Here is a 24,568-nt window from a genome sequence, read left to right on the forward strand (position 1 = left end):
CCAAAGCTCAACAGTGATAACTTCTTAAAGGTTAATTGTAGTATGAAATCTGAAATCATATAATGAACTTTTCTTATTCCGTTACATTAAGATCAACTGGTCTATCTTGCATTTTGAATGGAATGTTTTTTTACCTAAACAGGATTTTATAATATCATGCATTGGTTATTTAGAAAATATCAGTTCACTAAGTTATGCAAGTCTTCCAAATTTGACACATTGCATTATACAATATCAAAACAACATTTAATACGATCATCATGAAACTAAGTATTAGAGTGTCAAGCAGACATAGGATATACATGGTAGCGGATATAAGCTAGAATTCCAAAATTCTAATTTTTGCTTAAAAGCTTGAAGTTGTCTTTGGAGACAATACTTTCAATAGTTTTTATTGAAATGACAGGCTTACTGTCCATTTTCAAGAAAATGTCTGCCAGTCTAAATGAACATAGCTGATCCATTGTTCCTTCAAGTAAAGATGGTGTTCTATGAAAAAACTATTTCAGCTTGGAACTCAAACAAGCATTTCAAGCATTTCCTTTAAACAAACAACATATGCCACTATTGGAAATGCTTTATGCCTACTTTCCATCTTCTTATACAGAATATAAAAAGACATGTATTTAAGAGTTGAGACTTACAAAAATAATGCTTTTACTGCTTCATCAAGGGCATTCTTTTTTTAAAAAAATCAAGGATATTCTTAAGCGATATTAGCATTTTTAGTTTTTCTGTGAGTGTGTGGTATGAAGGATACAATAACAGTATAAATGACAGTTTGGTGCACTTCATTAGTTCATGCTAACATGCCAGCAGTTTTACTTAGCATTGCTTTGCATCATTGATTGCAAATGTCAACATGATGAAAAATGCAAATAACATCTTTTCATTATTATAAAAATAGTTCAGTAAAAACCAAGGAACTAGGAGCGCCTGGGTGGTTCAGTTGGTTAAGCATATGCCTTTGGCTCAACTCTTGATCCTGGGGTTGTAGGATTGAGCCCCCATCAGGCTTCTTGCTCAGCTGGGAGCCTGCTTCTCCCTCTCCTTCTGCCCCGCTCCCCTCTTGTGCTCCTTTTCTCTCTCTCCCTCTCTCTCTTAAATAAATAAATAAAATCTTAAAAAAAAAATAGATGAAGACAAGGAACTAGAAGGTCTAGATTTAGGTCCATGAATATAAGAAAATTCAGCATGTTGTAACAAAGGAATTCCAAATCAGTAAGGAATGGGCTTTTTAAAAAAAACTACACATATATGTATATGAACGGTTAGAAAGTGGTTTGGAAAGACACATATATTGAACTATTATCAGGCATGGGAGTTTGACAATGAAGGGAGACTTCCACTTTTAAAAAAAATTGAGACATGTAACTAAAATTCACCATCTTAAGCCTTTTTAGTGTACTGTAGAATAGTGCTAACTATGTGTGCATTGTTGTGCAACATCTCCAGAATTTTTAATCTTACAAATCTGAAGCCCTAAGGCATTAAAAACACTTCCTCTTTTCTCCCTTTTCCTAGCCCTTAGCAACCTTCATTTTATTTTCTGTTTCTGAATTTAACTATTTTAGGGACCTCGTATAAATGAGTTCAATTAGCTTTCCTCTTTTTGTGACCGGCCTATTTCACCTTAGTATAATGACCTCCTAAAAGTTCATCCATGTAGTGGCATGTGTTTAGATTTGTTTTTCTTTCTTTCTTTCTTTCTTTCTTTCTTTCTTTCTTTCTTTCTTTCTTTCAAGATTTTTTTTTTTTTTTTTTTTTTTTTATGATAGTCACAGAGAGAGAGAGAGAGAGGCAGAGACACAGGCAGAGGGAGAAGCAGGCTCCATGCACCGGGAGCCTGATGTGGGATTCGATCCCAGGTCTCCAGGATCGCGCCCTGGGCCAAAGGCAGGCGCCAAACCGCTGCGCCACCCAGGGATCCCCCAAGATTTTATTTATTCATGAGAGACGCAGAGAGAGAGAGAGAGAGAGAGGCAGAGACACCCGCAGAAGCAGAAGCAGGATCCATGCACGGAGCCCGACATGGGACTCGATTCTGGGGCTCCAGGATCACGAAGGCAGGCGCTTAACTGCTGAGTCCCCTCAGATTTGTTTCAATAGAATTGTTTTTCTATTCTCTATTTTGTTTGTTTTCCTTTAATCTTTATATCTTTCCTTCCATTAACCTTGGGTTTAGTTTGTTCATCTTTTTTTTTTTTCTGTTGTTTTGAGATGTAAAGTTAGGTTGTTGATCTTTCTTTTTTATTTTTATTTTTTTTAAAGACAGTTTTGTTTTATTTAAGATTTATTTATTCATGAGAGACACACACAGAGAGAAGCAGGCTCCATGCAGGGAGCCCGACGTGGGACTCGATCCTGGGTCTCCAGGATCACGCCATGGGCGGAAGGCAGGTGCTCAACCGCTGAGCCACCCAGGGATCCCAGATCTTTCTTTTTTAATACACCCACGTACCTCTATAACCTTCCTAATAGTACTGCTTTTGCTGCATCTCATAGGTTTTGATATGTTGCATTTTAATTTTCATTTGCTTCAAGATATTTTCCAAATTTCCTTGTGATTTCTTCCTTGACCCATTGATAGTTCAAGAGTATGATGATTCATTTCCACGTATTTGTGAATTTTCCAGTGTTCTTTTTGCTATTGGTTTCTAGTTTCATTCCATTGTGTTTAGAAAAGATACTTGGTATGGATTTTAATCTTCTTAAAAATATTAATACTTGTTTTGTGACTTAACATATGGTCTATCTTGGAAAATGTTCTATATGTCCTTAAAAAGAATATGCGTTTTGCTATTGTTGGCTAGAATGTTCTCTATGTGTGTTAGGTCCATTTAGTCTATGGTGCTGTTCAACTCCTCTATTTCTTCATTGAACTTCTATCCATTATTTAAAATGGGGCATTAAAATATCTTACTATTATTGTGTTACTATTCTTCCTTTCAGTTCTGTCAGTGATTGCTTCATATGTTTGGGTGCTCTACTGTTAGATACATATATATTTAAAATCATTATCTCTTGGTGCTGAATTGACCCTATTATCATATAATGTCCTTCATTGTCTCCTGTGACATTTTCTGACTTAAAGTCTTATTTTGTCTCATATAATTATGGTCCTATCTCGCTTTTTGTACAATTTGCATGGAATATATATATTTTTTATTCTCTCACGTTAAACCTGTATGTATCGTTATATCTAAAGTCCCTAGTGGACATCATATAGTTGGATATTATTGTTATTGTTTTAAATCTGTTTAGCCATTCTATGTTTTTTTTTAAATTGAAGTTCAATTTGCCAGCAAATAGTATAACACCCAGTGCTCATCCCATCAAGTGCCCTCCTCACTGCCCATCACACTGTTACCCCATCTCCCGACCACCTCCCTTCTGCAACCTTTTGTTTGTTTCCCAGAGATAGGAGTCTCTGTGGTTTGTCTCCCTCTCTAATTTTTCCCACTCGGTTCCCTTCTCTTCCCTTGTAATCTCTTTCACTATTTCTTATATTCCACGTATGAGTAAAACCATATGATGATTGTCCTTCTCCGATTGACTTATTTCATTCAGCATAATACCCTCAGGTTCCACCCACGTCAAAGCAAATGGTGGGTATTCGTCCCTTCTAATGGCTGAGTAATATTCCATTGTAAATATATACCACATCTTCCATACCCATTCATCTGTTGAAGGACATTGTGGCTCCTTCCACAGTTTGGCTACTGTGGAAATGGCTGCTATGAACATTGGGCTGCAGGTTTTCGTGGCATTTCACTACATCTGTATCTTTGGGGTAAATACGTAGCAGTGCAATGCTGGGTCGTAAGGTAGTTCCATTTTTAAGTTCTTGAGGAACCTCCATGGTTTTCCAGAGTGGCAGTACCAGTTTGCATTCCCAGTACAAGAGGGTTCCCCTTTCTCCACATCCTCTCCAACACTTGTTGTTTCCTGTCTTGTTAATTTTCGCTATTCTCACTGGTGTGAGGTGGGATCTCATTGTGGTTTTGATTTGTATTTCCCTGATGGCAAGTGATGGTGGAGCATTTTCTCATGTGCTTGTAGGCCATGTGTAGCTCTTGTTTGGAGAAATTTCTGTTCATGTCCTCTGTCCATTTCATGATTGGATTTTTTGTTTCTTGGGTGTTGAGTTTGATAAGTTCTTTATAGATCTTGGATACTAGCCAAAATATGTCATTTGCAAATATCTTCTCCCATTCTTTAGGTTGTCTTTTAGTTTTGTGGACTGCTCCTTTTGCTGTGCAGAAGCTCTTTATCCTGATTAAGTCCCAATAGTTCATTTTTGCTTTTGTTTCCTTTACCTTCATAGATGTATCTTGCAAGAAGTTGCTGTGGCCAAGTTCAAAAAGGGTGTTGCCCTGTGTCTCCTCTAGGATTTTGGTGGATTCTTGTCTCGCATTTAGATCTTTCAACCATTTTGAGTTTATCCTTGTGTATGGTGTAAGAGAATGGTCTAGTTTCGTTCTTCTGCAAGTGGCTGTCCAATGTTCCCAACACGATTTATTGAAGAGACTGTCCTTTTTCCAGTGGATATTCTCTCCTGCTTTGTTGAATAGAGTTGAGGGCCCATTTCTGGGTTCTCTATTCTGTTCCATTGATCCATGTGTCTGTTTTTGTGCCCATACCATAGTGTCTTAATGATCACAGTTTTGTAATACAGCTTGAAATCCGGCATCGTGATGTCCCTGGCATCGGTTTTCTTTTTCAATATTCCCCTGGCGATTCTTGGTCTTTTCCAATTCCATACAAATCTTAAGATTATTTGTTCCAACTCTGTGAAGAAAGTCCATGGTATTTTGATAGGGATTGCATTGACTGTGTAAATTGCCCTGGGTAGCATAGACATTTTCACAATATTTATTCTTCCAATCCATGAGCATGGAATGTTTTTCCATCTCTTTGTGTCTTCCTCGATTTCTTTCAGAAGTGTTCTATAGTTTTTAGAGTACAGATCCCTTACATCCTTGGTTAGGTTTATTCCTAGGTTTTATTCCTAGGTTAGGTATCTTATGCTTTTGGGTGCAATTGTAAAAGGGATTGGTTCCTTAATTTCTCTTTCTTCGGTCTCATTGTTAGTATATAGAAATGCCACTGATTTCTGGGCATTGGTTTTGTATCCTGCCACATTGCTGAATTGCTGTATGAGTTCTGGCAATCTCGGGGTGGAGTCTTTTGGCTTTTCTGCATGCAGTATCATGTCATCTGGGAAGAGGGAGAGTTTGACTTCTTCTTTGCCAATTTGAATGCCTTTTATTTCTTTCTGTGGCCTAATTGCTGAGGCTAGGACTTCCAGTACTATGTTGAATAGCAGTGGTGAGAGTGGACATCCCTGTCGTGTTCCTGATCTTAGGGGAAAGACTCTCAGCTTTTCCCCCCTTGAGAATTATACTTGCTGTGGGCTTTTCGTAGATGGCTTTTAAGATACTGAGGGAGGTTCCTTCTATCCCTACACTCCGAAGAGTTTTGATCAGGAATGGATGCTGTATTTTGTCAAATGCTTTCTCTGCATCTATTGAGAGGATCATATGGTTCTTGCTTTTTGTCTTGTGGATGCAATCTATCACGTTGATTGTTTCATGAGTGTTGAACCAGCCTTGCATCCCGGGGATAAATCCCCCTTGGTCATGGTGAATCATCTTCTTAATGTATTGTTGGGTCCTATTGGCTAGTATCTTGTTGAAGAATTTTTGCATCCACGTTCACCAGGGATATTGGTCTGTAATTCTCGTTTTTGGTGGGGTCTTTGTCTGGCTTTGGAATCAAGGTAATGCTGGCCTCATAAAATGAGTTTGGAACTATTCCGTCCCTTTCTATCCTTCAGAACAGCTTTAGTAGAATAGGTATTATTTCTTCTTTAAACGTTTGATAGAATTCCCCTGGGTAGCCATCTGGCTCTGGCCCTGGACTTTTGTGTCTTGGGAGGTTTTTGATGACTGCTTGAATTTCCTTGCTGGTTATTGGCCTGTGCAGGTTTTCTATCTCTTCCTGTTCCCGTTTTGGTAATTTGTGGGTTTCCAGAAATGCATCCATTTCTTCTAGATTGCCTAATTTGTTGGCATATAGTTGCTCATACTAGGTTTTTAAAATAATTTTTATTTCCTTGGTATTGGTTGTGATCTCTCCTCTTTTGTTTGTGATGTTATTAATTTGAGTCTCTTTTCTTTTTAATAAGGCTGTCTAGGGGTTTATCTATTTTATTAATTCTTTTGAAGAACCAACTCCTGGTTTTGTTGATCTGTTCTGCAGTTCTTCTGGTCTCTATTTCATTGAATTCTGCTTGAATCTTTATTAACTCTCTTCTTCTGCTTGGTGTAGGCTTTATTTGCTGTTCGTTCTCCAGTTCCTTTACATGTGAGGTTAGCTTGTGTATTTGAGTTTTTTTCCAATTTTAAAAAGAACCAACTCTTGGTTTTGTCGATCTGTTCTACAGTTCTTCTGGTCTCTGTTTCACTGAGTTCTGCTCTAATCTTTATTCTCTCTCTTCTCCTGCTTGATGTAGGCTTTTATTCTTTCTCCAGTTCCTTTAGGTGTGAGGTTAGCTTGTGTATTGGAGGGTTTTTTTCAAGTTTTTGAGGGAGGCTTGTATTGCGATGTATTTCCCTCTTAGGACTGCTTTTGCTGTATCCCAAAGATTTTGAACAGTTGTATCTTCATTTTCATGAATCTTTTTAATTCTTCTCTAATTTCCTGGTTGACCCATTCATCTTTTAGTAGGATGCTCTTTAACTTCCATGTGTTTGAGTTTCTTCCAAATTTCTTCTTGTGACTGAGTTCTAGTTTCAAAGCATTGTGGTCCGAAAATATGCAGGGGACAATCCCAATCTTTTGGTGTTGGTTGAGACTTGTGACCCAGTATGTGGTCTATTCTGGAGAAAGTTCCATGTGCACTTTTGAAAAATGTGTATTCAGCTGTATTCAGATGGAAAGTTCTGTAACTATCTGTGAAATCCATCTGTTCCAGTTTATCATTTAGGGCCCTTGTTTCTTTGGGGATGTTCTGCTTAGAAGATTTGTCCTTTGCTCAAAGTCCGTGTTGAAGTCTCCTAGTATTAGTGTATTATTATCAAAGTGTCTCTTTACTCTGGTTAATTGATTGATATACTTGGCAGCTCCCACATTAGGGATATAAATATTCATAATTTTTAGGTCTTCTTGTTGGATATACCCTTTAAGCATGATATAGTGTCCCTCTTCATCTCTTACTACAGTCTTTGGTATAAACTCTAATTTATCTGATATGAGGATTGCTACCCCAGCTTTCTTTTGAGGACCATTTGAATAGTAAATGGTTCTTCACCACTTCATTTTCAAGCTGGAGGTGTCCTTAGATCTAAAATGAATTTCTTATACACAGCATACAGATGGGTTTTGCTTTTTATCCAGTCCGATACCCTGTGTCTTTTGATGGGATCATCTAGCCCATTCACGTTCAGAATAACTATTGAAAGATATGGACTTAGTGTCATTGTAATACCCATTCAGTCCCTGTTTTGGCGCATTATTTCTTTGGGCTCCCTGTTTCTTTTACAGGGTCCCCCTTAATATTTCTTGCAGAGCTGGATTGGTGGTCACATATTGTTTTAGTTTCTGCCTATCTTAGAAGCTCTTTATCTCTCCTTCTATCCTGAATGACAGCCTTGCTGGATAAAGTATTCTTGCCTGCGTGTTCTTCTCATTTAGTATCCTGTATATATCATGCCAGGCCTTTCTGGCCTGCCAGGTCTCTGTGGAGAGGTCTGCTGTTAATCTGGTATTTCTTCCCATTTCAGTTAAGAATCTCTTGTCTCAAGTTGCTTTAAGATATTTCTCTTTATCTTTGGAATTTGCAAGTTTCACTATTAAATGTCGAGGTGCTGAATGGTTTTTATTGTTTTTTTTTGTTTTTTTTTGGCAGGGGGTGGGAGGGAGTTCCTCTCTATCTTTTGGATCTGAATGTCTGTTTCTTTCCCCGGATTAGGGAAGTTCTCAGCTTTGAATTGTTCAAATGTACTTTGTGGTCCTCTCTCTCTCAGCCTCTTCTGAAATCCCAGTTATCTGTAAATTCTTCCTTCTCAGGCTATCGTTTATTTCCCTAAGCCTTTCCTCATGGGCTCCTAATTGTTTTGCTCTTTTTTCCCCTCAGATTCTTTCCTTTCCATCAGCTTGTCGTCTATGTCACTCACTCTCTCTTCCACTTCATTAGCCCTAGCAGTTAGAGCATCCAGTTTGGATTGCATCTCATTTAGTCTATTTTTAATTTCATCCTGATTAGATCTCAATTCTGCAGTGTTGATGTCTCTTGAGTCCTTTATGCTTTTTTTCTGAGCCACCAGTAAATTTATAATTGTACTTCTGAATTGAATTTCTGACATTGTATTTAAATCCATATTCTGTAACTGTGGCAGAGAGTACTGTTTCTGGTTCTTTCATTTGTGGTGAATTCTTCCTTCTAGTCACTTTGTCCAGTGCAGAGTGGCTGTATGAGTGAGGCAGTCAAAAATATCAACCATATCCTTGTTAGAAGTGAAAACTTTTCCCTCTGTAGTATTCCAGCTGTTCTTTCTTTACCTCTCAGGTCGAATATGTAGGTGTTCAGGATGTTTTTGAAAGTTATCTACGTAAGGGGGGACCAGATGAGTCGATTTCCTTACTCTTCCACCATCTTGTCCGTCTGCCCCCTAGATCCAACTCTTGATTTCAGCTCAGGTCATGAACTCAGGGTGGTGAGATGAAGCTTTGACTTTGCTTACCATGCTTGGTGTGGAGTCCACTTGTGATTCTTTCCATCTCTCTCCTTTTCGACCCCTCCCCCTACACTCTCTCTCTCAAATAATAAATAAAGAAATCTTAAAAAATAAAATTGTGATGTTGATCTGTATATATTTACATGCTAGATGTTTATGATATATTATTGAGTAAAGAGATTAGGAAATAGCAATTAAAGTATGATCTCATTTTTGTCAAAAAAATTCTACCTAGCTATAGGAAAAATTCTATAATAATAATATTTATATCCTTTCTTTTTAATGAATGATTAAAAAGTTTTAGGTATGGAATTAAATACCTTTACACATTATTTTAATTCTCACAATAATTCCATTAAATATGGGCAGTTCGGATGGCTCAGCGGTTTAGCACTGCCTTCAGCCCAGGGCATGATCTTGGAGACCCAGGATCAAGTTCTGTGTTGGGCTCCCTTCATGGAGCCAGCTTCTCCCTCTGTCTCTCTTTCTCTCTCCTCTCTCTCTCTCTCTTTCTCCTCTCTGTGTGTCTCATGAGTAGATAAATAAAATCTTAAAAAAAATAATTCCTTTAAATCATTCATCATTAATTGATTCAGCATTCAACATATATTCCTTGTCCTAGGCACTCTGCTAAATATTAGAGATAGAACTGTGACCAGATGGACACAGTATCCAGCATTTTATCATATCTTAACCCTATAGATGAAATATAGAGAGGTTGTCTCACCCATTAGAAGTTTTCCAGTCCAGGTTCTCTTTCAATTAAATAAAACTTAGACTCACAAGGTTCCCATAGGCTACAGTTGCCATCAGTCTATTCAGGTGGATATAGCACAGGCACTATAGTTTCCAAGAGCAGCATCAGGTCTTCGCCTCTGGGGGTTCTTGCTGCAGTTCACACAGTCCTCCAGCATTCATTGTCTTTGGTCCCTCAGATGATGACTCCAGGAGGTAAGATCCACATTAGGTGGGTGCAGGAGCCTCATTCCCCAAATAATGGTTGCATACAAATAGTGTCCCAAGTTCTCATAAGAATCACTATCACCATCAGGTACTTATATATAATTCATTACAGTTTGCCTCAATAGGAAGGAAGTTTGTCAATCAGAAGTCATTTCAATCTAGGTAGCAATGCTACCTAGGAACACACTTAACATTTTACTCCTATTAGATTATGAGGGAAACAGAACTAGAGAGTATATCAAAGGATTCTCATATAGAAGAAGGGGAAAGGATTTTGTTTAGGAGGTATCTAAAAAGCAAGTGGCTTTGAACTGAAGTCTTTCTGACTCCAAAGTCTAGCTTTTGCACTTTCCTCCCAGAGATACCAAAAATGATCTCTGGGAGGTAAGCTTTTAGACAACTTTTACTTTCTTCTTTATACTTTCTGAATTCTCAGACTTTTTTTTTTTGTAATAAGCATGAATTTATTTTGTAATCAGAAATGTTTTTATTAAAAAAACCAACAACACGAAAACATGGTTTTGCTATAGCATTAAGTCAAAGTAGCCAGAAACAATATGACATATGCACTTGCACTGTGATTAGATTAATATAAAAAAAAGAGATGCATGAGGAAGAAGCTCAGCAAAGATATAGAGCAATCCTAACAATAGTTGAGTCAGAATGGTTGGCTTGTCTTATTTGTTTGTTTGTTTGTTTTTCTGTTTTTCAGATTTTCTGTGTTATTCTTGGAATAAAATGAAATGCATTTAGTAAAAAAAAAAGGGGGGGGGGAAACGTACTTAGTTTATAAAATTTTCGAAATGTAAAAACCAAACATCATGAAAGGTAATAGATTTACTTCTGGACTTTTTGTTTTTTTTGCATAGGTGAATTTATTTTATGTAAAATTTAACTATGTTAGGGGTTCAGAGTTCTCAAATTATTTCAAAATCCACTCATGATCTTAAAATGGGAAGCTGAATTAGAGAGCAGTTCTGTTCCATTCCTGACACTCACCCATGTAACTAGAAGAATTTTCCCAGGGCTCTTGCTGTATCTCTGCCCTGACATCACTATTTTAGAGTGCTACTACAACTTCCCTAGGTCTGGGTTCATGCAGCAGAGTGTGGATACTATCGCTAAACTCCTTTCACACATTATTTGTCTATAGTTATTTTAGGATATAGCTATGTAAGGCTTACTTTTCTTTTAAAACTCACATTTTGGGCTGTATATGATCCTTCTTTAGCCAGGGACTCATATAATTGGATAGCTGCTGTTATATTTTGCATGCCAAAATTTCCAAATAGTAAAGCATCAGCCATTTTCTCCATGGCTTTTAAGTTTCCCATGTCAGCTGCTTTGGCAAAGAATACGTAGGCTCTGTTTAAAATATATGAAGGTAGAGGTTTGATTATCAAAAACGTTTTCTTTCCCCCTCCTTCATACTACTTCCCTCTAATAAGTAGGACCAAGTCGTCATTGCTATTAATAATATAGTTGAGCTGAAGTCCATGACATCTGTAGGGATTTTTTCAGCCTTACATTATCTCAGATTATGATTTCAGATATACCTGACAAATACTGGAGTTGCTGAAAGGGAGAATTATATAGGCTACATCATGGCTCAAGCTTATTCACCAAGTGACATGAAAAATTGAGGCACTTGTCCTAAAATAGTGAACTCCCCCACAGCCACCCACATTATATATTTGTTTTACAAAATGATCTCTGAAATATATAGTAATATAATCAAAAATAATCAAAGCTGGAATGTCACATCTTGAAAGCTACTATTATGAAAACAACAGTCCCTTTATATTCTGAAATAATTTTCTAAAACACAGGATAGTCTTAAGCATGCAAAGTCCAACTGTGTAGAAAAACAATAACCAAATAAAACCCAATGGTTGTTAGGGCTCTAAAGTCTGACTGCCTGGTACAAAATCTGGCTCCACCATTATTAGTTTGAGAGCTTCAAGCAAGTTATTTAACTTCTGTGTGCCTCTTTCATCAGTGGAGTGGGGGTAACAATAGCACTTACTTCATAAATTTCCTGGGAAGATTCAGTGAGATAATCCATGTGAAGTGCTTGGCAGAGTACCTGGTACATAATAAGCACTCAATAAATTTTGCTATTATTGTTGGTATTAGTATTAGGACTACTGCATACATTTTAAAGTTTTATAGCATGGTAATTGTTCTCCTGTAATTAGTGGGTAAATGGTGTGAAAATTTATTGATTATAAATATGGATGCCATAGGATTGCCGGACATTACATTTTCCTGAGTCTCACTCAGAAATCACCTGCCTGATCTGTATAACAAGTATTGATGGAGAACCTTGCAAGGTCAAAACTTATGTCAGAGACAGAGAGTACTTTTGGGATTTATTTTTACTTTCATAACTTCTTTTTTGGTAGCGGGAAGAACAGAAAGCATTAACCTCTACTCGTGACCTTGACTCAAATATAGGAACAAATACACAAATCTACCATTGCTACTCAGAAGGATTGGGAGACTCCACTTTATGCACCACCTATTCATGCTGATGCTAAAATAATTTGCTCTTGGTGGCTGGAGCAGAATAGAATGGGCTTGAATTGCGTGAGAGCCACACAGGCATTAGGATCTGGGATGGCAATACAGAAAATAGACTCTAATGGAAAAAAGGAGCCAGGAGGTCAGGCAAGAAATTAACCATGGTCAGAGCAAGCCAAGATCATAGGGACCAGAAGGCAAATAAGACAGAAGGTCTTAAGGTCAATGAATGTAAATGTCTGGCATTCAGAGATAGGCATGACATCAGGACACAGACTCCCTGGAGTCATTCTGTCACAGGGTTTGCTGCTGCAACCATAGAGCCTGCTGGGATTAGAAGGGCACTCCACTTGGACCAGGGCAGAGAAATCAGAGATGGGCTGCAGGAGCCAGTAGTATATCCTTTCACTGATCCCAGGGGGCAGCAAAAGTTTGCAAAACCAATCCGTCTAAGTATCTTTGATTCTAAGGGAAGGGTGGATACCTCAGTCTCCTATCAAGAAAGTTCAAGGAAATGTAAGCAGGACCCAGGGCTGAGGAAAGTTTTTGGTAAATTAGGTAGGATTAAGAGCTGGACTGTAATTCCCAAGAGGGAAAAAGCAGGAGAAACCGGCAAAAAGAAAGGTCGGTTAGGTATCCAGATAATCTCTAAGGGATCTGGTATTGGGTGCTAAGGTGTGTGCTGGGGAAGGAGGAAACTAAGGGCATCCCTAGGACACGTCAGAAACTTGGTGTAGGGCAGCAGCTTATCTTCAAATCTTTTTTGCTGATGGGGAGTAATTCTTAATGACAGCTAACCCTGGTTGTCTCTGAGGCTTCTTGACTCCTGTAGACAAGTCTGTGTCTCCCTGACATATGCTTACTTAACATCTGTACTTCTAACAGTGCTTACTTGTTAAACAAGTTATAGCTGAATGAATGAATGAATGAATGAATGAATGAATGAATGAATGAATTGGGTTAAGATGTGGATGTGGATGTCAATGAGCCAAAAAGACTAACTAGTAGCACCTCTGTCTTATAGAAGAAGTGGTAGAGCAAGGAGGACATAGGATTGAGGAATGAATGGGAGAGAAATGATTCCTCTGTGGTCAGTAAGGGTTTTCATTTTTCTTTTCTCTGACCAGAATCTTAGAGATGGCTATACTGGATGTAAATGGCTTAAGAGCAGACCATCCTGATATCTGGAGGAATTTCATTCAGCTTTCCCACAAATTCCTGAAGTCTCTTGCTATGAGCAGATTTGGTTCTAGTTCTCTATCTGCCAATTCAGAAGGATCAGGTGACTCAGCTTTATGCTGCTGCAAAAATAAGCTGCTCTTGCAGTACCTGGCTGACTCAGTCAGTAGAGCATGTGACTGAGAGTTGTGAGTTCAAGCCCCACACTGGATATAGAGATTCCCTAAAAATAAAATCTTAAAAAAAAATTAAAAAGCTGCTTTTCTGGCACTCTTGAGTAAAGATAAGCTAGGAAGAATATCCTGAGACTGAATGACACTTAGGTCTTTTGAAGATTCCTGCACTGCTGGATAGTTTGCTTTCAGGGTTGGGTTTTCTCCCCATTCTTTAAGCCAAAGAGGAGGGTACCCATCAAGGTTAAGTGGATAGTTACTTGGGAGCTTCCAAACGTGATTTTGTCCCATTGTCTGAATCTAGGGTTTCCTTGAATTTAACAGGGTATACCTGGTGGATCCTTCATCTAGGGTTCACCTGGTATAGGGAGAGCTAATCTGAAATCTCAGGGACTAGCCCCTTTCCAGAATTCCATTGTTCTTTCATCTAGCTGGGCTGGGTTGGGAATTTCCTATTCTTCTCATCCACTCAGTGATCATCTGAATGAGCAGACTTTCCTAGCAGGCTGGATTGAATTTTGGGGGTCTGATTTAACCCCATCCTCAGGCTATCATGATAGCCTGGAAATGCTCAGCATGACACCCAGGCTTGGCAGGGGATGGTTTCCTCTGCTCTTATAATTTAACTTCCCCAAAAGAGGTGACTAACTCCTTTACTTCCTTCTTCTTGTCACTTTGGAAGAATTATAGAATATTTTTGACCTTCCATTTCCACCTCTGTAATTTGGGGATAACAAATTATGATTCACAATATCACTGTGAGCAATAAATGATATTCTACACATAAATGTCCAGAACAATAAGCAGCACAAAGAGAGGCTTAATAAATGAAAGTTGTTCATAGCTGAATGCCCCCTTTATCCTCTATAACGTATGCTCTTCAGGGACTCTGCTGCCATCCTGAGTAGGAATGGCTACCATAGCACTGGGATGCTTCTTGCAGAGCTGCTAGGCCTAATCTGTGTGCAAACAAAAGATGTCTCCTTGTTGAAGGTCCAGAGCCCATTCTTTTTATGATTGCTTCAAAATACATTTGTTTACTTCTCTCCATCTCTTCCACTTATCATTTAAAGGGTTAGAGATAAAAATAACAAATGCTTATCTTCTGCTTACTATGCATAGGGCATTGTTCTAGGAATCTATCTGTACTATCCAGAGCACAAAGAGGTTAAGTAACTTGCTCAGGGATAAAACAGCCAGTGAAGGGTGGAGCTAGGATTTGATCTCAAGGAGGTCTTAATTAGAGACTTGAGGGGTGACCTCATGTTGTGTCCCTCTAATGGGGGCACAAGACATTTCTGCTTCTTCTTTAAACAAAGTAGACAAGTGAAAAAAGAGGAATGATGAATACGGAGTGAGACCCTGTGGCCACAGTCTTGTTACTTTCTCAGCTGTGTATTTGTGATTATCTCATTTTAACATCCTTGAATCTCTGTTCCCAACTGTTTAACTGGGGGTGGGGGGTGGGAGAGAAATGAAGTTTTTCTTAACTCATAAGGCTGTTCTGGGGATAAAATGGAATCACATACAGGAAAGTGCTTTGAAAACCATAAAGTGCTCTACAAACACTGAGACAGAATAAAGCATTATAAAACAACCACTCTAATTCAAATAACATATATTATTTCATGAGAAATACCTAATAAATTCCAAACAGAATATTTTTGCCTGAATACTCAGATCAATGCCTTAATTCTGCATTTCACTTAAAGTGTAGGGACTATAATACAATTCTGTTTAGGCTGATGATTTGTAGGGTACTTTAAACATCAATAGATCCTTTTAAAAACTTAGGGCAAATAAACTTATTTATTATGCCAATAAGCTTTTAATGACAAGCCAGATTTTTTTGATTGCTCTTTTTATCTCAGCCAGGAATTTAAATTGGCTTAAGTAACTGGACAAAGACTTACTCTGCTTTTTGTTTTTGGCTTTTAGACTGCTGGAGAATCTTGAGGCCCATCTTAAACAGCTGGTCTCCTTCATCTGTGAAATTTTTCTTTGCTTGCTTTCTTACTAAATATGGACAAACAAGGAAAAATAACATTATGTTTTCTATTTTCAAAATAATGTACTGCCATAAACCCCTAACGTGCTGAAGGGGTTCAGATAAGCCTCCCCAAAATGTGCCACATTGGCATGAAGATTATTTTGAACTGAAGATAATTAAGGGCCTGGTCCAGGAAGAGTTATTACCAGAGAGAACTATGAAGAGTATGGACTAGGTGTGGTAAGGTAAGAGGAGGTTGGCAGGGCACATTTATTTAACTTCATCTCCATCTTATTGTCTCTGTATGATATGGCAAATCATTTGTTTACCAAACATTTGCTCTTCCAATCTTCCTATGAATTGTCTTCCTTCTCTTTGAAGCCTCAGACCCTTACTTCTTTCTTAGCTCAGGATGGCATATAAGCCTCAAATGCCCGTACATATGAAGTTAAATTTGTTTTTCTCCTATTAATCTGTCTTATGTGAACTTAATTAATTAACCAGCCAAAAGGACCTAGAAAGGTAGAGGAAAAATTTTTCCTCCTTTACACTTTCCTTACCATTTAACTTCTGCATTTCAGGAAGATCACTTTGCCTTTGGTCAGAAAGTAAAGGCTACATACAAAAACCTTTTCCTGTCTTCTGTGAAAATGTATGGAGGGTGGAGGAGATAGAAAAATGCTTCTGATGGTAGGAGGGAGAGAGATGCTCCCAGTCTGGGAAAGATATGCAAGTTTCTGCAAATACAAAGCAGGAAGCAAGGTGTCTAGGGAAAGGGGTTGCTTGGTGTACCCTAAAGAAAGGATCTTAAACACCAAGGTCTTACCTTTCAGACTCCCTTATCTGATCATGGCCCATCAACCTTTGAACTGTAAGATTCCAAGAGAACATGAGGGCCTGAGCAACGGGCATCTCCTAGATAACTAGTGTGCATCTAGGATTGGAGTTGTAGTCCCCACTCCACCCACTGAATGCACATGCACACCCCCAACCCCAATACCCTTCCACATCACAATGCCTCTTGAAGTCCATTATGACACTCAGTGAAACCTCTGATTAGGTGAACCATGCCTAAAACCATTTTAAAAGAGGTATTTTGAGATTTGATGCCTCATTAACAAGACCACAAAAATCTTTAAGTGGTTCCTGTTTTTCTTCTTTCTGACAAACCATCAGAGTTGTTCAATTTATTTTTTAAAGTAAAAAATGTTTTTAGCTTAAAAGCTAATTTGCAATTATTTTGAATGCTTCAAGTTATCCATTCAATTCAGTAACACCAGACACTTTTAGCATCTAATTTCTGCTTTGAGTTATATGCTATCTATAGGCATGATTAAAGAGGAGAATAATGGAATAACCTACTAATCTGTGTTTGGAATAGCAATTGCTCCTAGTACTATGCTTTCAAAGAGCAAGAATACATTTTGAAAGGTTGCCTGTGCATGCATATACATGTGACAAATGATTTACCACTACAAATTTCTTCCCATGGCTTTTATTTTAATTTGTAATTCTTTTTTTGACTTCCCAAATGTATTGAAATACAAGTTTTCTTTATTGTAAGGGGGCTCAATTTTCAGATAAAGTTATCTGACAACACTTTAATTTCCTTTTTAAGGTTTAACAATTTCCAAATTTGGAGAAAGCACAGTCAGGAAATGACTTGAAGAGACCATTCTGAATTTGATGTAAAGAACCTTCCTGAATCTGGAATCCTCTGAACAGCCAAATAGTGGATGCCTGTTGGTTGTTCTGTCGTGATAATGGCTCTAAGCTGACTTAAGAAGTGGTGGGATGAGCATCAGGGGTAAAAGAGGTGGATTAGGTGTGACAGAGCACTATTTCACACAGCAGGAAATATGAGAAGTGCTTCAACTAGATGAATTTGTATTTCAGTGTTTGTCAGAGACATAATTTATAGTGAGCTCTTGACATGTTATTATGTCTACAGCCTTAATCATTATTTCATACCTAACTTGGATGGGCTGAATTTGTGTCCCTCTAAATTCATATGTTGAAGTCCTAACCCCCAGCATCTCAGAATGTAATTTTAGTTGGAGATAAGGTCTTTAAAGAGGTAGTTAAGTTAAAATGAGGCCATTAGGTGGGATCCTAATTTAATATGACTGGTGTCCTTATAAGAAGAGAAAGAGACATCAAGGGCATGCAGGCACTGAGAAAAGGCAATATAAGACACCGAGAAGGTGGTCATTCATAAACCAAGGAGAGAAGCCTTAGAATGAAACCAAACCTGCTGACACTTTGATCATGGACCTCTAGTCTCCAGAACTGTGAGAAAATAAATTTCTGCTATTTAAGCCTCCTTTCCTGTGATATTTTATTATGACATCCCTAGCAAAGTAATACAGATGCCAACTCTGGATCCCATGGGAAACAAGCTATTCCTTCTCTCTGTGGGAAGGGATGCACCCAATTTGGCTTCCCATCAGATCAGTGGCTAGCTTCTAAAAACAGGAAGGACTATAATTTTCCATGTTTCCCCAATGTCTCCAGGTGCTGGACATCTGACTTTCCTAGCCAGCTGGGTACCCAACTAGCCCACTTCTGATAAAGGCCACTTTCTCATGATTATACTCTATGTAGGCAATAGGAAGTATAGACCTTCCATGTGTCCAGCAATCCCGGAACCCAGCTCACCTTTCTGTGAGATGATGGGAGAAATGGGATTCTTTGCTTTCTCTTGCTGAACCTTCTTTTGTAAATTTCTCTAATTAAGTCTCTTCCTTAATCCCTGTCAGTCTTTGTTGTGGAATTCATGAAGAATCCTCTTGTTGGTAATGAACAGAAGCAAAGCTTTGGAACAAAAAGTGCCCACTTGCCTGCAGCAGGTATTAATGGAAAAGAAAAGAGCTGGAAGCAACTTATTCTCTGTCATTCATACATTTACTTGTCCATTTAATCAGAATGAATTGAATACTTATCATGTGTTAGACACAATGCTAGATATCGTGTTTCCAAAGATGATGGAGACGCTGTCTTAGCCTGGTGGTGGAGACAGACATGTTTACAAAAAATTACAATGCCACGTGGAAGGCACTCTGTAATAAGGCACTGTGGGAGTACAGAAGCCTTCTTTGTTTGTAAGCAATAGAAACCTAATCTGATTGACTTAAGCAAAAGGAATTTACTGGGAGGCTGTTGAAAGCTCATAAAATCAGTGGGGTCGGTCAGGAATCAAAGCTCTTTGGAGCTTTGATGCTAGAGACAGATGCTAGATGCTAGAGACCAAATGCTAGAGACAGATGCTTTGATGCGAGAGACCAGAGACAGATGCTACTACAGGGATGGATTGAAATCCATTCATTTTAGGATCTTCCTCTCCTTGTTCCAGATTCCATGATGATTCTGATGGGTCTAATTAGGGGAGACAAGGCTTCTCATTACATTGCTGTAAGAATGCACCCACTGGGGAACACTTAATTCCTCAAAAGGAAATTGGGATGGTGAGAAAAGTAAAATGGATGATGAGAAGCCACCAAACAGCAAATGCCCACTTAGACCTCCTACTCTCGCTAAGGGAAAGAAGGAAATCTTCACTGATATAAGGACACTTTAGATAATTCTTGAGATGCATGTAGGAGTTTGTCAGGCCAAGAAGATGAAACTGGCATTTCATTTGGAGGAAACAATCTATACAAATAAACCATGGGTATGAAACAATAAGTGGGGGCAATGTGTCTTAAAGAGTGAGGGCTTGAGAGTCATGTTTGACCATGTGGTCTAGGCTGACTGTGGGAATAAGTGATACTGAGGGGTGAAAAGGCAGTGGGGGAAGGGAACTGAGGTCATTGTGAAGGCATAGGCAAGTTTGGTAGGAGAAAGAGAAGGAGCAGAAGTGGTAGGAAGGTAGCTCTGATCAGATAATTTTTGGGGGGTTTGAAATTATATTGGTGAAATAGCTCTGCATGTGACTGGTAAATGACTGAAGAGAAATGGACACAAAGATTATTTGAATTGAGGAGGTCAGGCAAATAAGACAAGGTCTTCCATATGGATATTTAGCACCCCAGGTCCTGGTGGCCTGTAACCATTAACTGATTGATGTGGAGGTAACAGCCTAACCCCTTGCCTATGGGAAGGGGGACATTCACTCTTAAAGCTCTAAACTTCTGAACCTCTATCTTTGCCCAACTCCTTCCTTTGCCCTATCCTGCATTCCTCACTCTCTTCTATGTTTCACCACACACACACACACAAAATACCATTTAAATCATCTGAAATAACAAAAGGAAAAACAAATTCATTTTCTTGAATCTCAAATTATAGGTATATCAAAATGACATGAAGGATTACTAAGAGTCAAGGGAATTAAAAATTAAGGTGGAAGATAGATGAATGTCCTTTAGCCTGACTAAAAATCAAGTGCTACATTAAACTGATACAAAGAGATAAAAATGGGAAGTTCTTTCCCTTGTAGAAAATCTTGCCTACATAGACACTGTGTCCTTCTTACTTAATTTCAATTGTATTTGATATAAACCAAATTCAGCTTCTGATTTTCTGAATAATGCATCAGAAGCACTCTTCACATTTGCTCTTAATGTGTGCCAGGAAAATACAATACCAGATAAGGAGGGAGAATAATGATCCATTACTAAAAATAACATTCCATCTAAGAAAGAATGACTCGGCAAAGAGTTTAGTCAGATAAAGATGCGATCAACTCAAATGTACTTGGACAAGAGCAAAGATATTTACAATAATCAGGTTTATTCACACTGTCCCCGGATTACTGTTGTCAAACATAAATACCTTCAGTGGTAGTGCTAGGTAATGGTAGACAAATTGTGTTATAAATAGAGAAAAATTTTCTCCTCAAATATCTCCTAAGCAAAACTTGAAATAACAAGGATTCTGACTTTTAAAGACTAATTCACTATCTAAAACTCTCAATTTAACAGAAAGAAATGTGGTTTATAAAGCCAATGAAGAGTCAAAAATGTTAATTATTATGTTATAATAAAGGCTAACATTTATAAACCACTTAGGCACCAGGTAGTTTTTTCACTGATGGTAAGAGCAAGAAGCTATTATTCTTATTTTATAGATGAGGTGATAGAGGCACAGGGAGGTTAAATAACCTGCCCAACATCATGCAGTTGGTACCTGTAGGCAAGGAGTCAAATGTAGGCAATCTGACTGCACAATCTGCTTCTCAGAGCTACACAAGATGTAGAATTATGTGAGAAACATGAAGTTACTATCAATTATTGAAAATTTTGAAAAAATGGGTCCAAAATGCATTAAAAATAAATTTATTGTAATTAAAGTATTTTAAACAATGGTTTATAGTTATACTTCTTTTATCTGACATTAGTGAAAAATGTGTTTCATATAAATCGTTTTTTCCCATTAGATGAGTCATACCTCTTTTTGTTTTGACTGTTTTCTGATGGAAATCTGTCTAAAAAGTATTTAATATATTCCTTCACCTACCCCAACAGAAGAAAATGAGCATCATTTAACCTGGTCTTGATGATTCAGAGTATCATTATGCATACATGATCATATGTAGTCTGGTTGGTTTGGACATGATTATTTCAGAAGACAGTGCTTGGGGGAGACCTTGGATAATGGGAAGCCCTTCAGTAATGAGTGGGAGCAAAAGGGACAAGAGAAAGATGGTGACTTGCTCTAGTCAAGGCCCTCTAGGGGGTAAGAGTCTGCTGACTGGGTTGATAATTAGCTACACTTGCTAATTTGTATCATCTTTCATTACTGTTTCCCAAATGGTACCTGGGATAATTTTAAGCATTACTACACACACTAAAATTTTGATAAATATATTTCATATATATATTCATCTATAGATTTACTTGTCACAAGTGATACTAATTTTCATTTTTTTCTCTAAAAAAATTAACCATGAAATATTTCAGACATACAAAAAAATTCAGAAAACATACCTCATCATAACCCTACTTCACACATTTTAACAGATGGCAACATTTTGCCTTGTTTTAGTTATCTCTCTAAGGAAACAGAATGGTACAAACACACTCAAAGCTTCCTTCCAATATCCTTTCCCCTTGTTCCCTCTTCAGAGGTAGCTATTATTCTGAAGTTGCTGTGTAGCTCTTTTACTACATGTATGTACCTAATATTATTTCTATATTTTATATAAGTACCATCATATTGTATATACTTTTGCAACTTGTTTTTTCACTTTTTGAAATACATCTGGATACAAATAGATTTCATTCATGCATTTTAACCAAGTGAATATGTTAAAATTGTATGACTAGACCAGTTTATCTATTCATTCTTCCATTATTTATCCTACTCATTCTGCAGATATTAGCTTTTTTCCACTTCAATGCTACCAAAACCAATTCTGCAATGAGAATCCTTGCACATATTTTCTTATACAGATATGTGAGAAATTCTGTAGGATATATTTGTATTAGTACATGTGCTGAGGGTAGCATATAGACATTTTAAACTTTACTAGATATTACTATATTGCTCTTCAAAGAGGCTGTACCAAACATACACTCCCGACAGTGATGTACATATAAGGTTTTAATTTCCTTAAATGCTGGGTCACTCACAGGGTTATTTGACCTTTAAGCTTTGCCAATCTGTTGTGAAATGATAAATCTTTGTTATTAAACTTGCATTTCTGCAATTAGTAGTTAAGTATGTTTAGTATGTTTAGTCTTTGGTTTTTCCCTCTGCTAAGAATTGTCTATTTGTATCCTTTGTTCAGTTTTCTACTTGGTTTTCCTGTTGATTTGTAGGTGTTCTATACACAACCAAAATACTATTCTTTGTTGACTCTATTTGTTGCAGTATCTTCTTTTAGTCTGTGGGGCTTTTTATTCACTTTATAATTAAAAATGCCTATTAAAATTTTTAATTGTAAAGTAAGCAGATTTATGAATTTTGTCATCATGGCTTTAGTTTTGTCTTTTATAAGAATTCCTTTTCTATGCCAATATCATAAGGTTATTTCTAAAATTATTAAAGTTGATATCACATTTAGGTCTTTAATCTACCTGGAAGTTACTTCTTTGTATGAAGTGAGAATGGAATCTGATCTTAATCTTCTTCCAAATGAGAATCAGTTGTCTGCATACAATCTGTTTATTCTTTCCTGTTGATTTGTAATGCCACCCCTGTCAAATACCAAATTCCCCTGTATATATGGAACTGATCCTAGACTCTTTTCTGTTTTTTAATCCATATGTCAATACCACATTGTTTATATAAATATCATTTTATTGTAAGAATCTAGTGGGGAAAGTTCCACTTCTCATTCTACTTCAAAAGTATCTTGGCTATCTTTAGACTTGTTTTCACATATACTTTTAAAATTAGTTTGTCAAACTTCAAGAAAATCCTTTTGGGCAATTTTAAAACTAATTTGACAAGAAATGATATCTTAGAATTTTTAGTCTTCCCATTCATAAACATAACATCTGTTCAGTTATGCAGGTGTTTTTTATACTATTCAATAAAGTTTTATTCTTCTCCTCTTCCTTTTTTTTTTTTTAAGATTTTATTTATTTATTTGAGAGAGAATGAGAAAGAGAACAAGCAGAGGGAGAGGCACAGGGAGAGGGAGGAGCAGACTCCCGTGAAGCAGGGAGCCCAATGTGGGGCTCGATCCCAGGACCGCAAGATCATGACCTGAGCTGAGATCACGACCTGAGCTGAAGGCAGACGCCTAACCAACCAAGTCACCCAGGAGCCCCTCCTTTTCCTCTTCTTAAAAATCTTGTAGATCTGTTGTTAGATTTATTCTAGGTATCTTTTAGTTTTACTTCTATTTTAAGTAGTATTTTAGTAATTTCATTTTCAGTTGTTTTTGTTTCAGTTGTATCATATACAGAAATGCTATTAATTTTTATATATTAATTTCTGAATCCAGCAACTTTGCCTAACTCTATTAATTCTCATGGTTTAATAGATTTTCCTGAATTTTCCCACATAGACATCATATCATTCTGGTGAATTATTCGTTTGAACACTATGAGATGAAGCTTTCTCCCTATTTATGCCTTTACCTTGAAGTCTATATATTGTCTGAAATTATTTTTTATTTTTATTTTTATTTTTTTATTTTTTTTAATTTTTATTTATTTGTGATAGTTACAGCGAGAGAGAGAGAGAGAGAGAGAGAGAGAGAGAGAGAGGCAGAGACACAAGCAGGCTCCATGCACCGGGAGCCCGACGTGGGATTCGATCCCGGGTCTCCAGGATTGCGCCCTGGGCCAAAGGCAGGCGCTAAACCACTGCGCCACCCAGGGATCCCTATTATCTGAAATTAATATCAGATTTATTTTGCTTAGTATTGCCTATGATATCATTTCCATCCACTGACTTTCAGTCTTTTATGTCATGTTTTAAGTATACTCTTGTAAACAGCATTTACTTATAACATTTTAATTTTAACCTAAGCGTTTCTGTCCTTCAACTCAGATATTTTTTCCGGGCTGCATTCAGGGCTGTATTTACTGATCTTTCTCTAGTTCATTAATCTTTTCTTCCAGTGTCTAATCTTTTATGTAAGCCATTCACTCAATTTAAATGAATATACTTTTCATTTTTATTAGTTCTAGTTGGTTCTTTTGCACAGCTATCTATTCCTTTTTCATGATGCTTTCTCTTTTTTCCTATAATTTCTTAACCATCTAAGAATATATTTATTCCATAATTTTTTTAACATTATTGTTCTACTATATCAGGACGTGGGGGGTGCTATGCCTGTTTGGCACATGTGTGTATGTGGGTGCAGGTATATGCAAACTGACTCTCGCTGGGTAGATTTTTTTTCCTGAGTAGATTTTTTTAACTTGGTGCATTTTATAAAATTTCTCGTAAGTTCATCCTCAACAAGGCTTTTTAAAATGTAGGAATTGTAGAAATGTTTTTCCAAAGTGGTTTTGTGTTGCTTCTGTCAATTTTCCAGACTTACCTTACTGATGGAAGGAAATTTTTATTTGTTAACACGAATATGTTTACCAAAAAAAATC

General features: G+C 37.4%; 2 protein-coding genes across 3 annotated transcripts in view; one reads left to right on the top strand and one right to left on the bottom strand.

Annotated features, from left to right (window-relative positions):
• The window catches only part of SEL1L2 (SEL1L2 adaptor subunit of SYVN1 ubiquitin ligase), a 62,280-nt gene extending 46,693 nt beyond the window's left edge, over positions 1–15,587 (bottom strand). Inside the window, exons 1-2 of one of the 2 annotated variants that reach the window (XM_026002396.2) lie at positions 15,493–15,587; positions 10,907–11,069 (exon numbers count right to left, since the gene is read on the bottom strand). In XM_026002396.2, coding sequence (XP_025858181.2) covers positions 10,907–11,069; positions 15,493–15,542 — 213 coding nt within the window. In that variant the 5' untranslated portion in view covers positions 15,543–15,587. The remainder of the gene's footprint in view (positions 1–10,906; positions 11,070–15,492) is intronic. The other variant, XM_072736412.1, reaches the window with a different exon arrangement.
• The window catches only part of NDUFAF5 (NADH:ubiquinone oxidoreductase complex assembly factor 5), a 129,073-nt gene extending 106,617 nt beyond the window's left edge, over positions 1–22,456 (top strand). Inside the window, exons 11-12 of the transcript XR_011996981.1 lie at positions 15,518–15,814; positions 17,188–22,456. The gene's annotated coding sequence lies outside the window, so the exon portion shown is untranslated. The remainder of the gene's footprint in view (positions 1–15,517; positions 15,815–17,187) is intronic.
• The last annotated feature ends 2,112 nt before the right edge of the window (positions 22,457–24,568 follow it).

The sequence above is a fragment of the Vulpes vulpes genome, chromosome 14 (assembly GCF_048418805.1).
Source record: "Vulpes vulpes isolate BD-2025 chromosome 14, VulVul3, whole genome shotgun sequence".
In the NCBI taxonomy this organism is placed as follows: Eukaryota; Metazoa; Chordata; class Mammalia; order Carnivora; family Canidae; genus Vulpes; species Vulpes vulpes.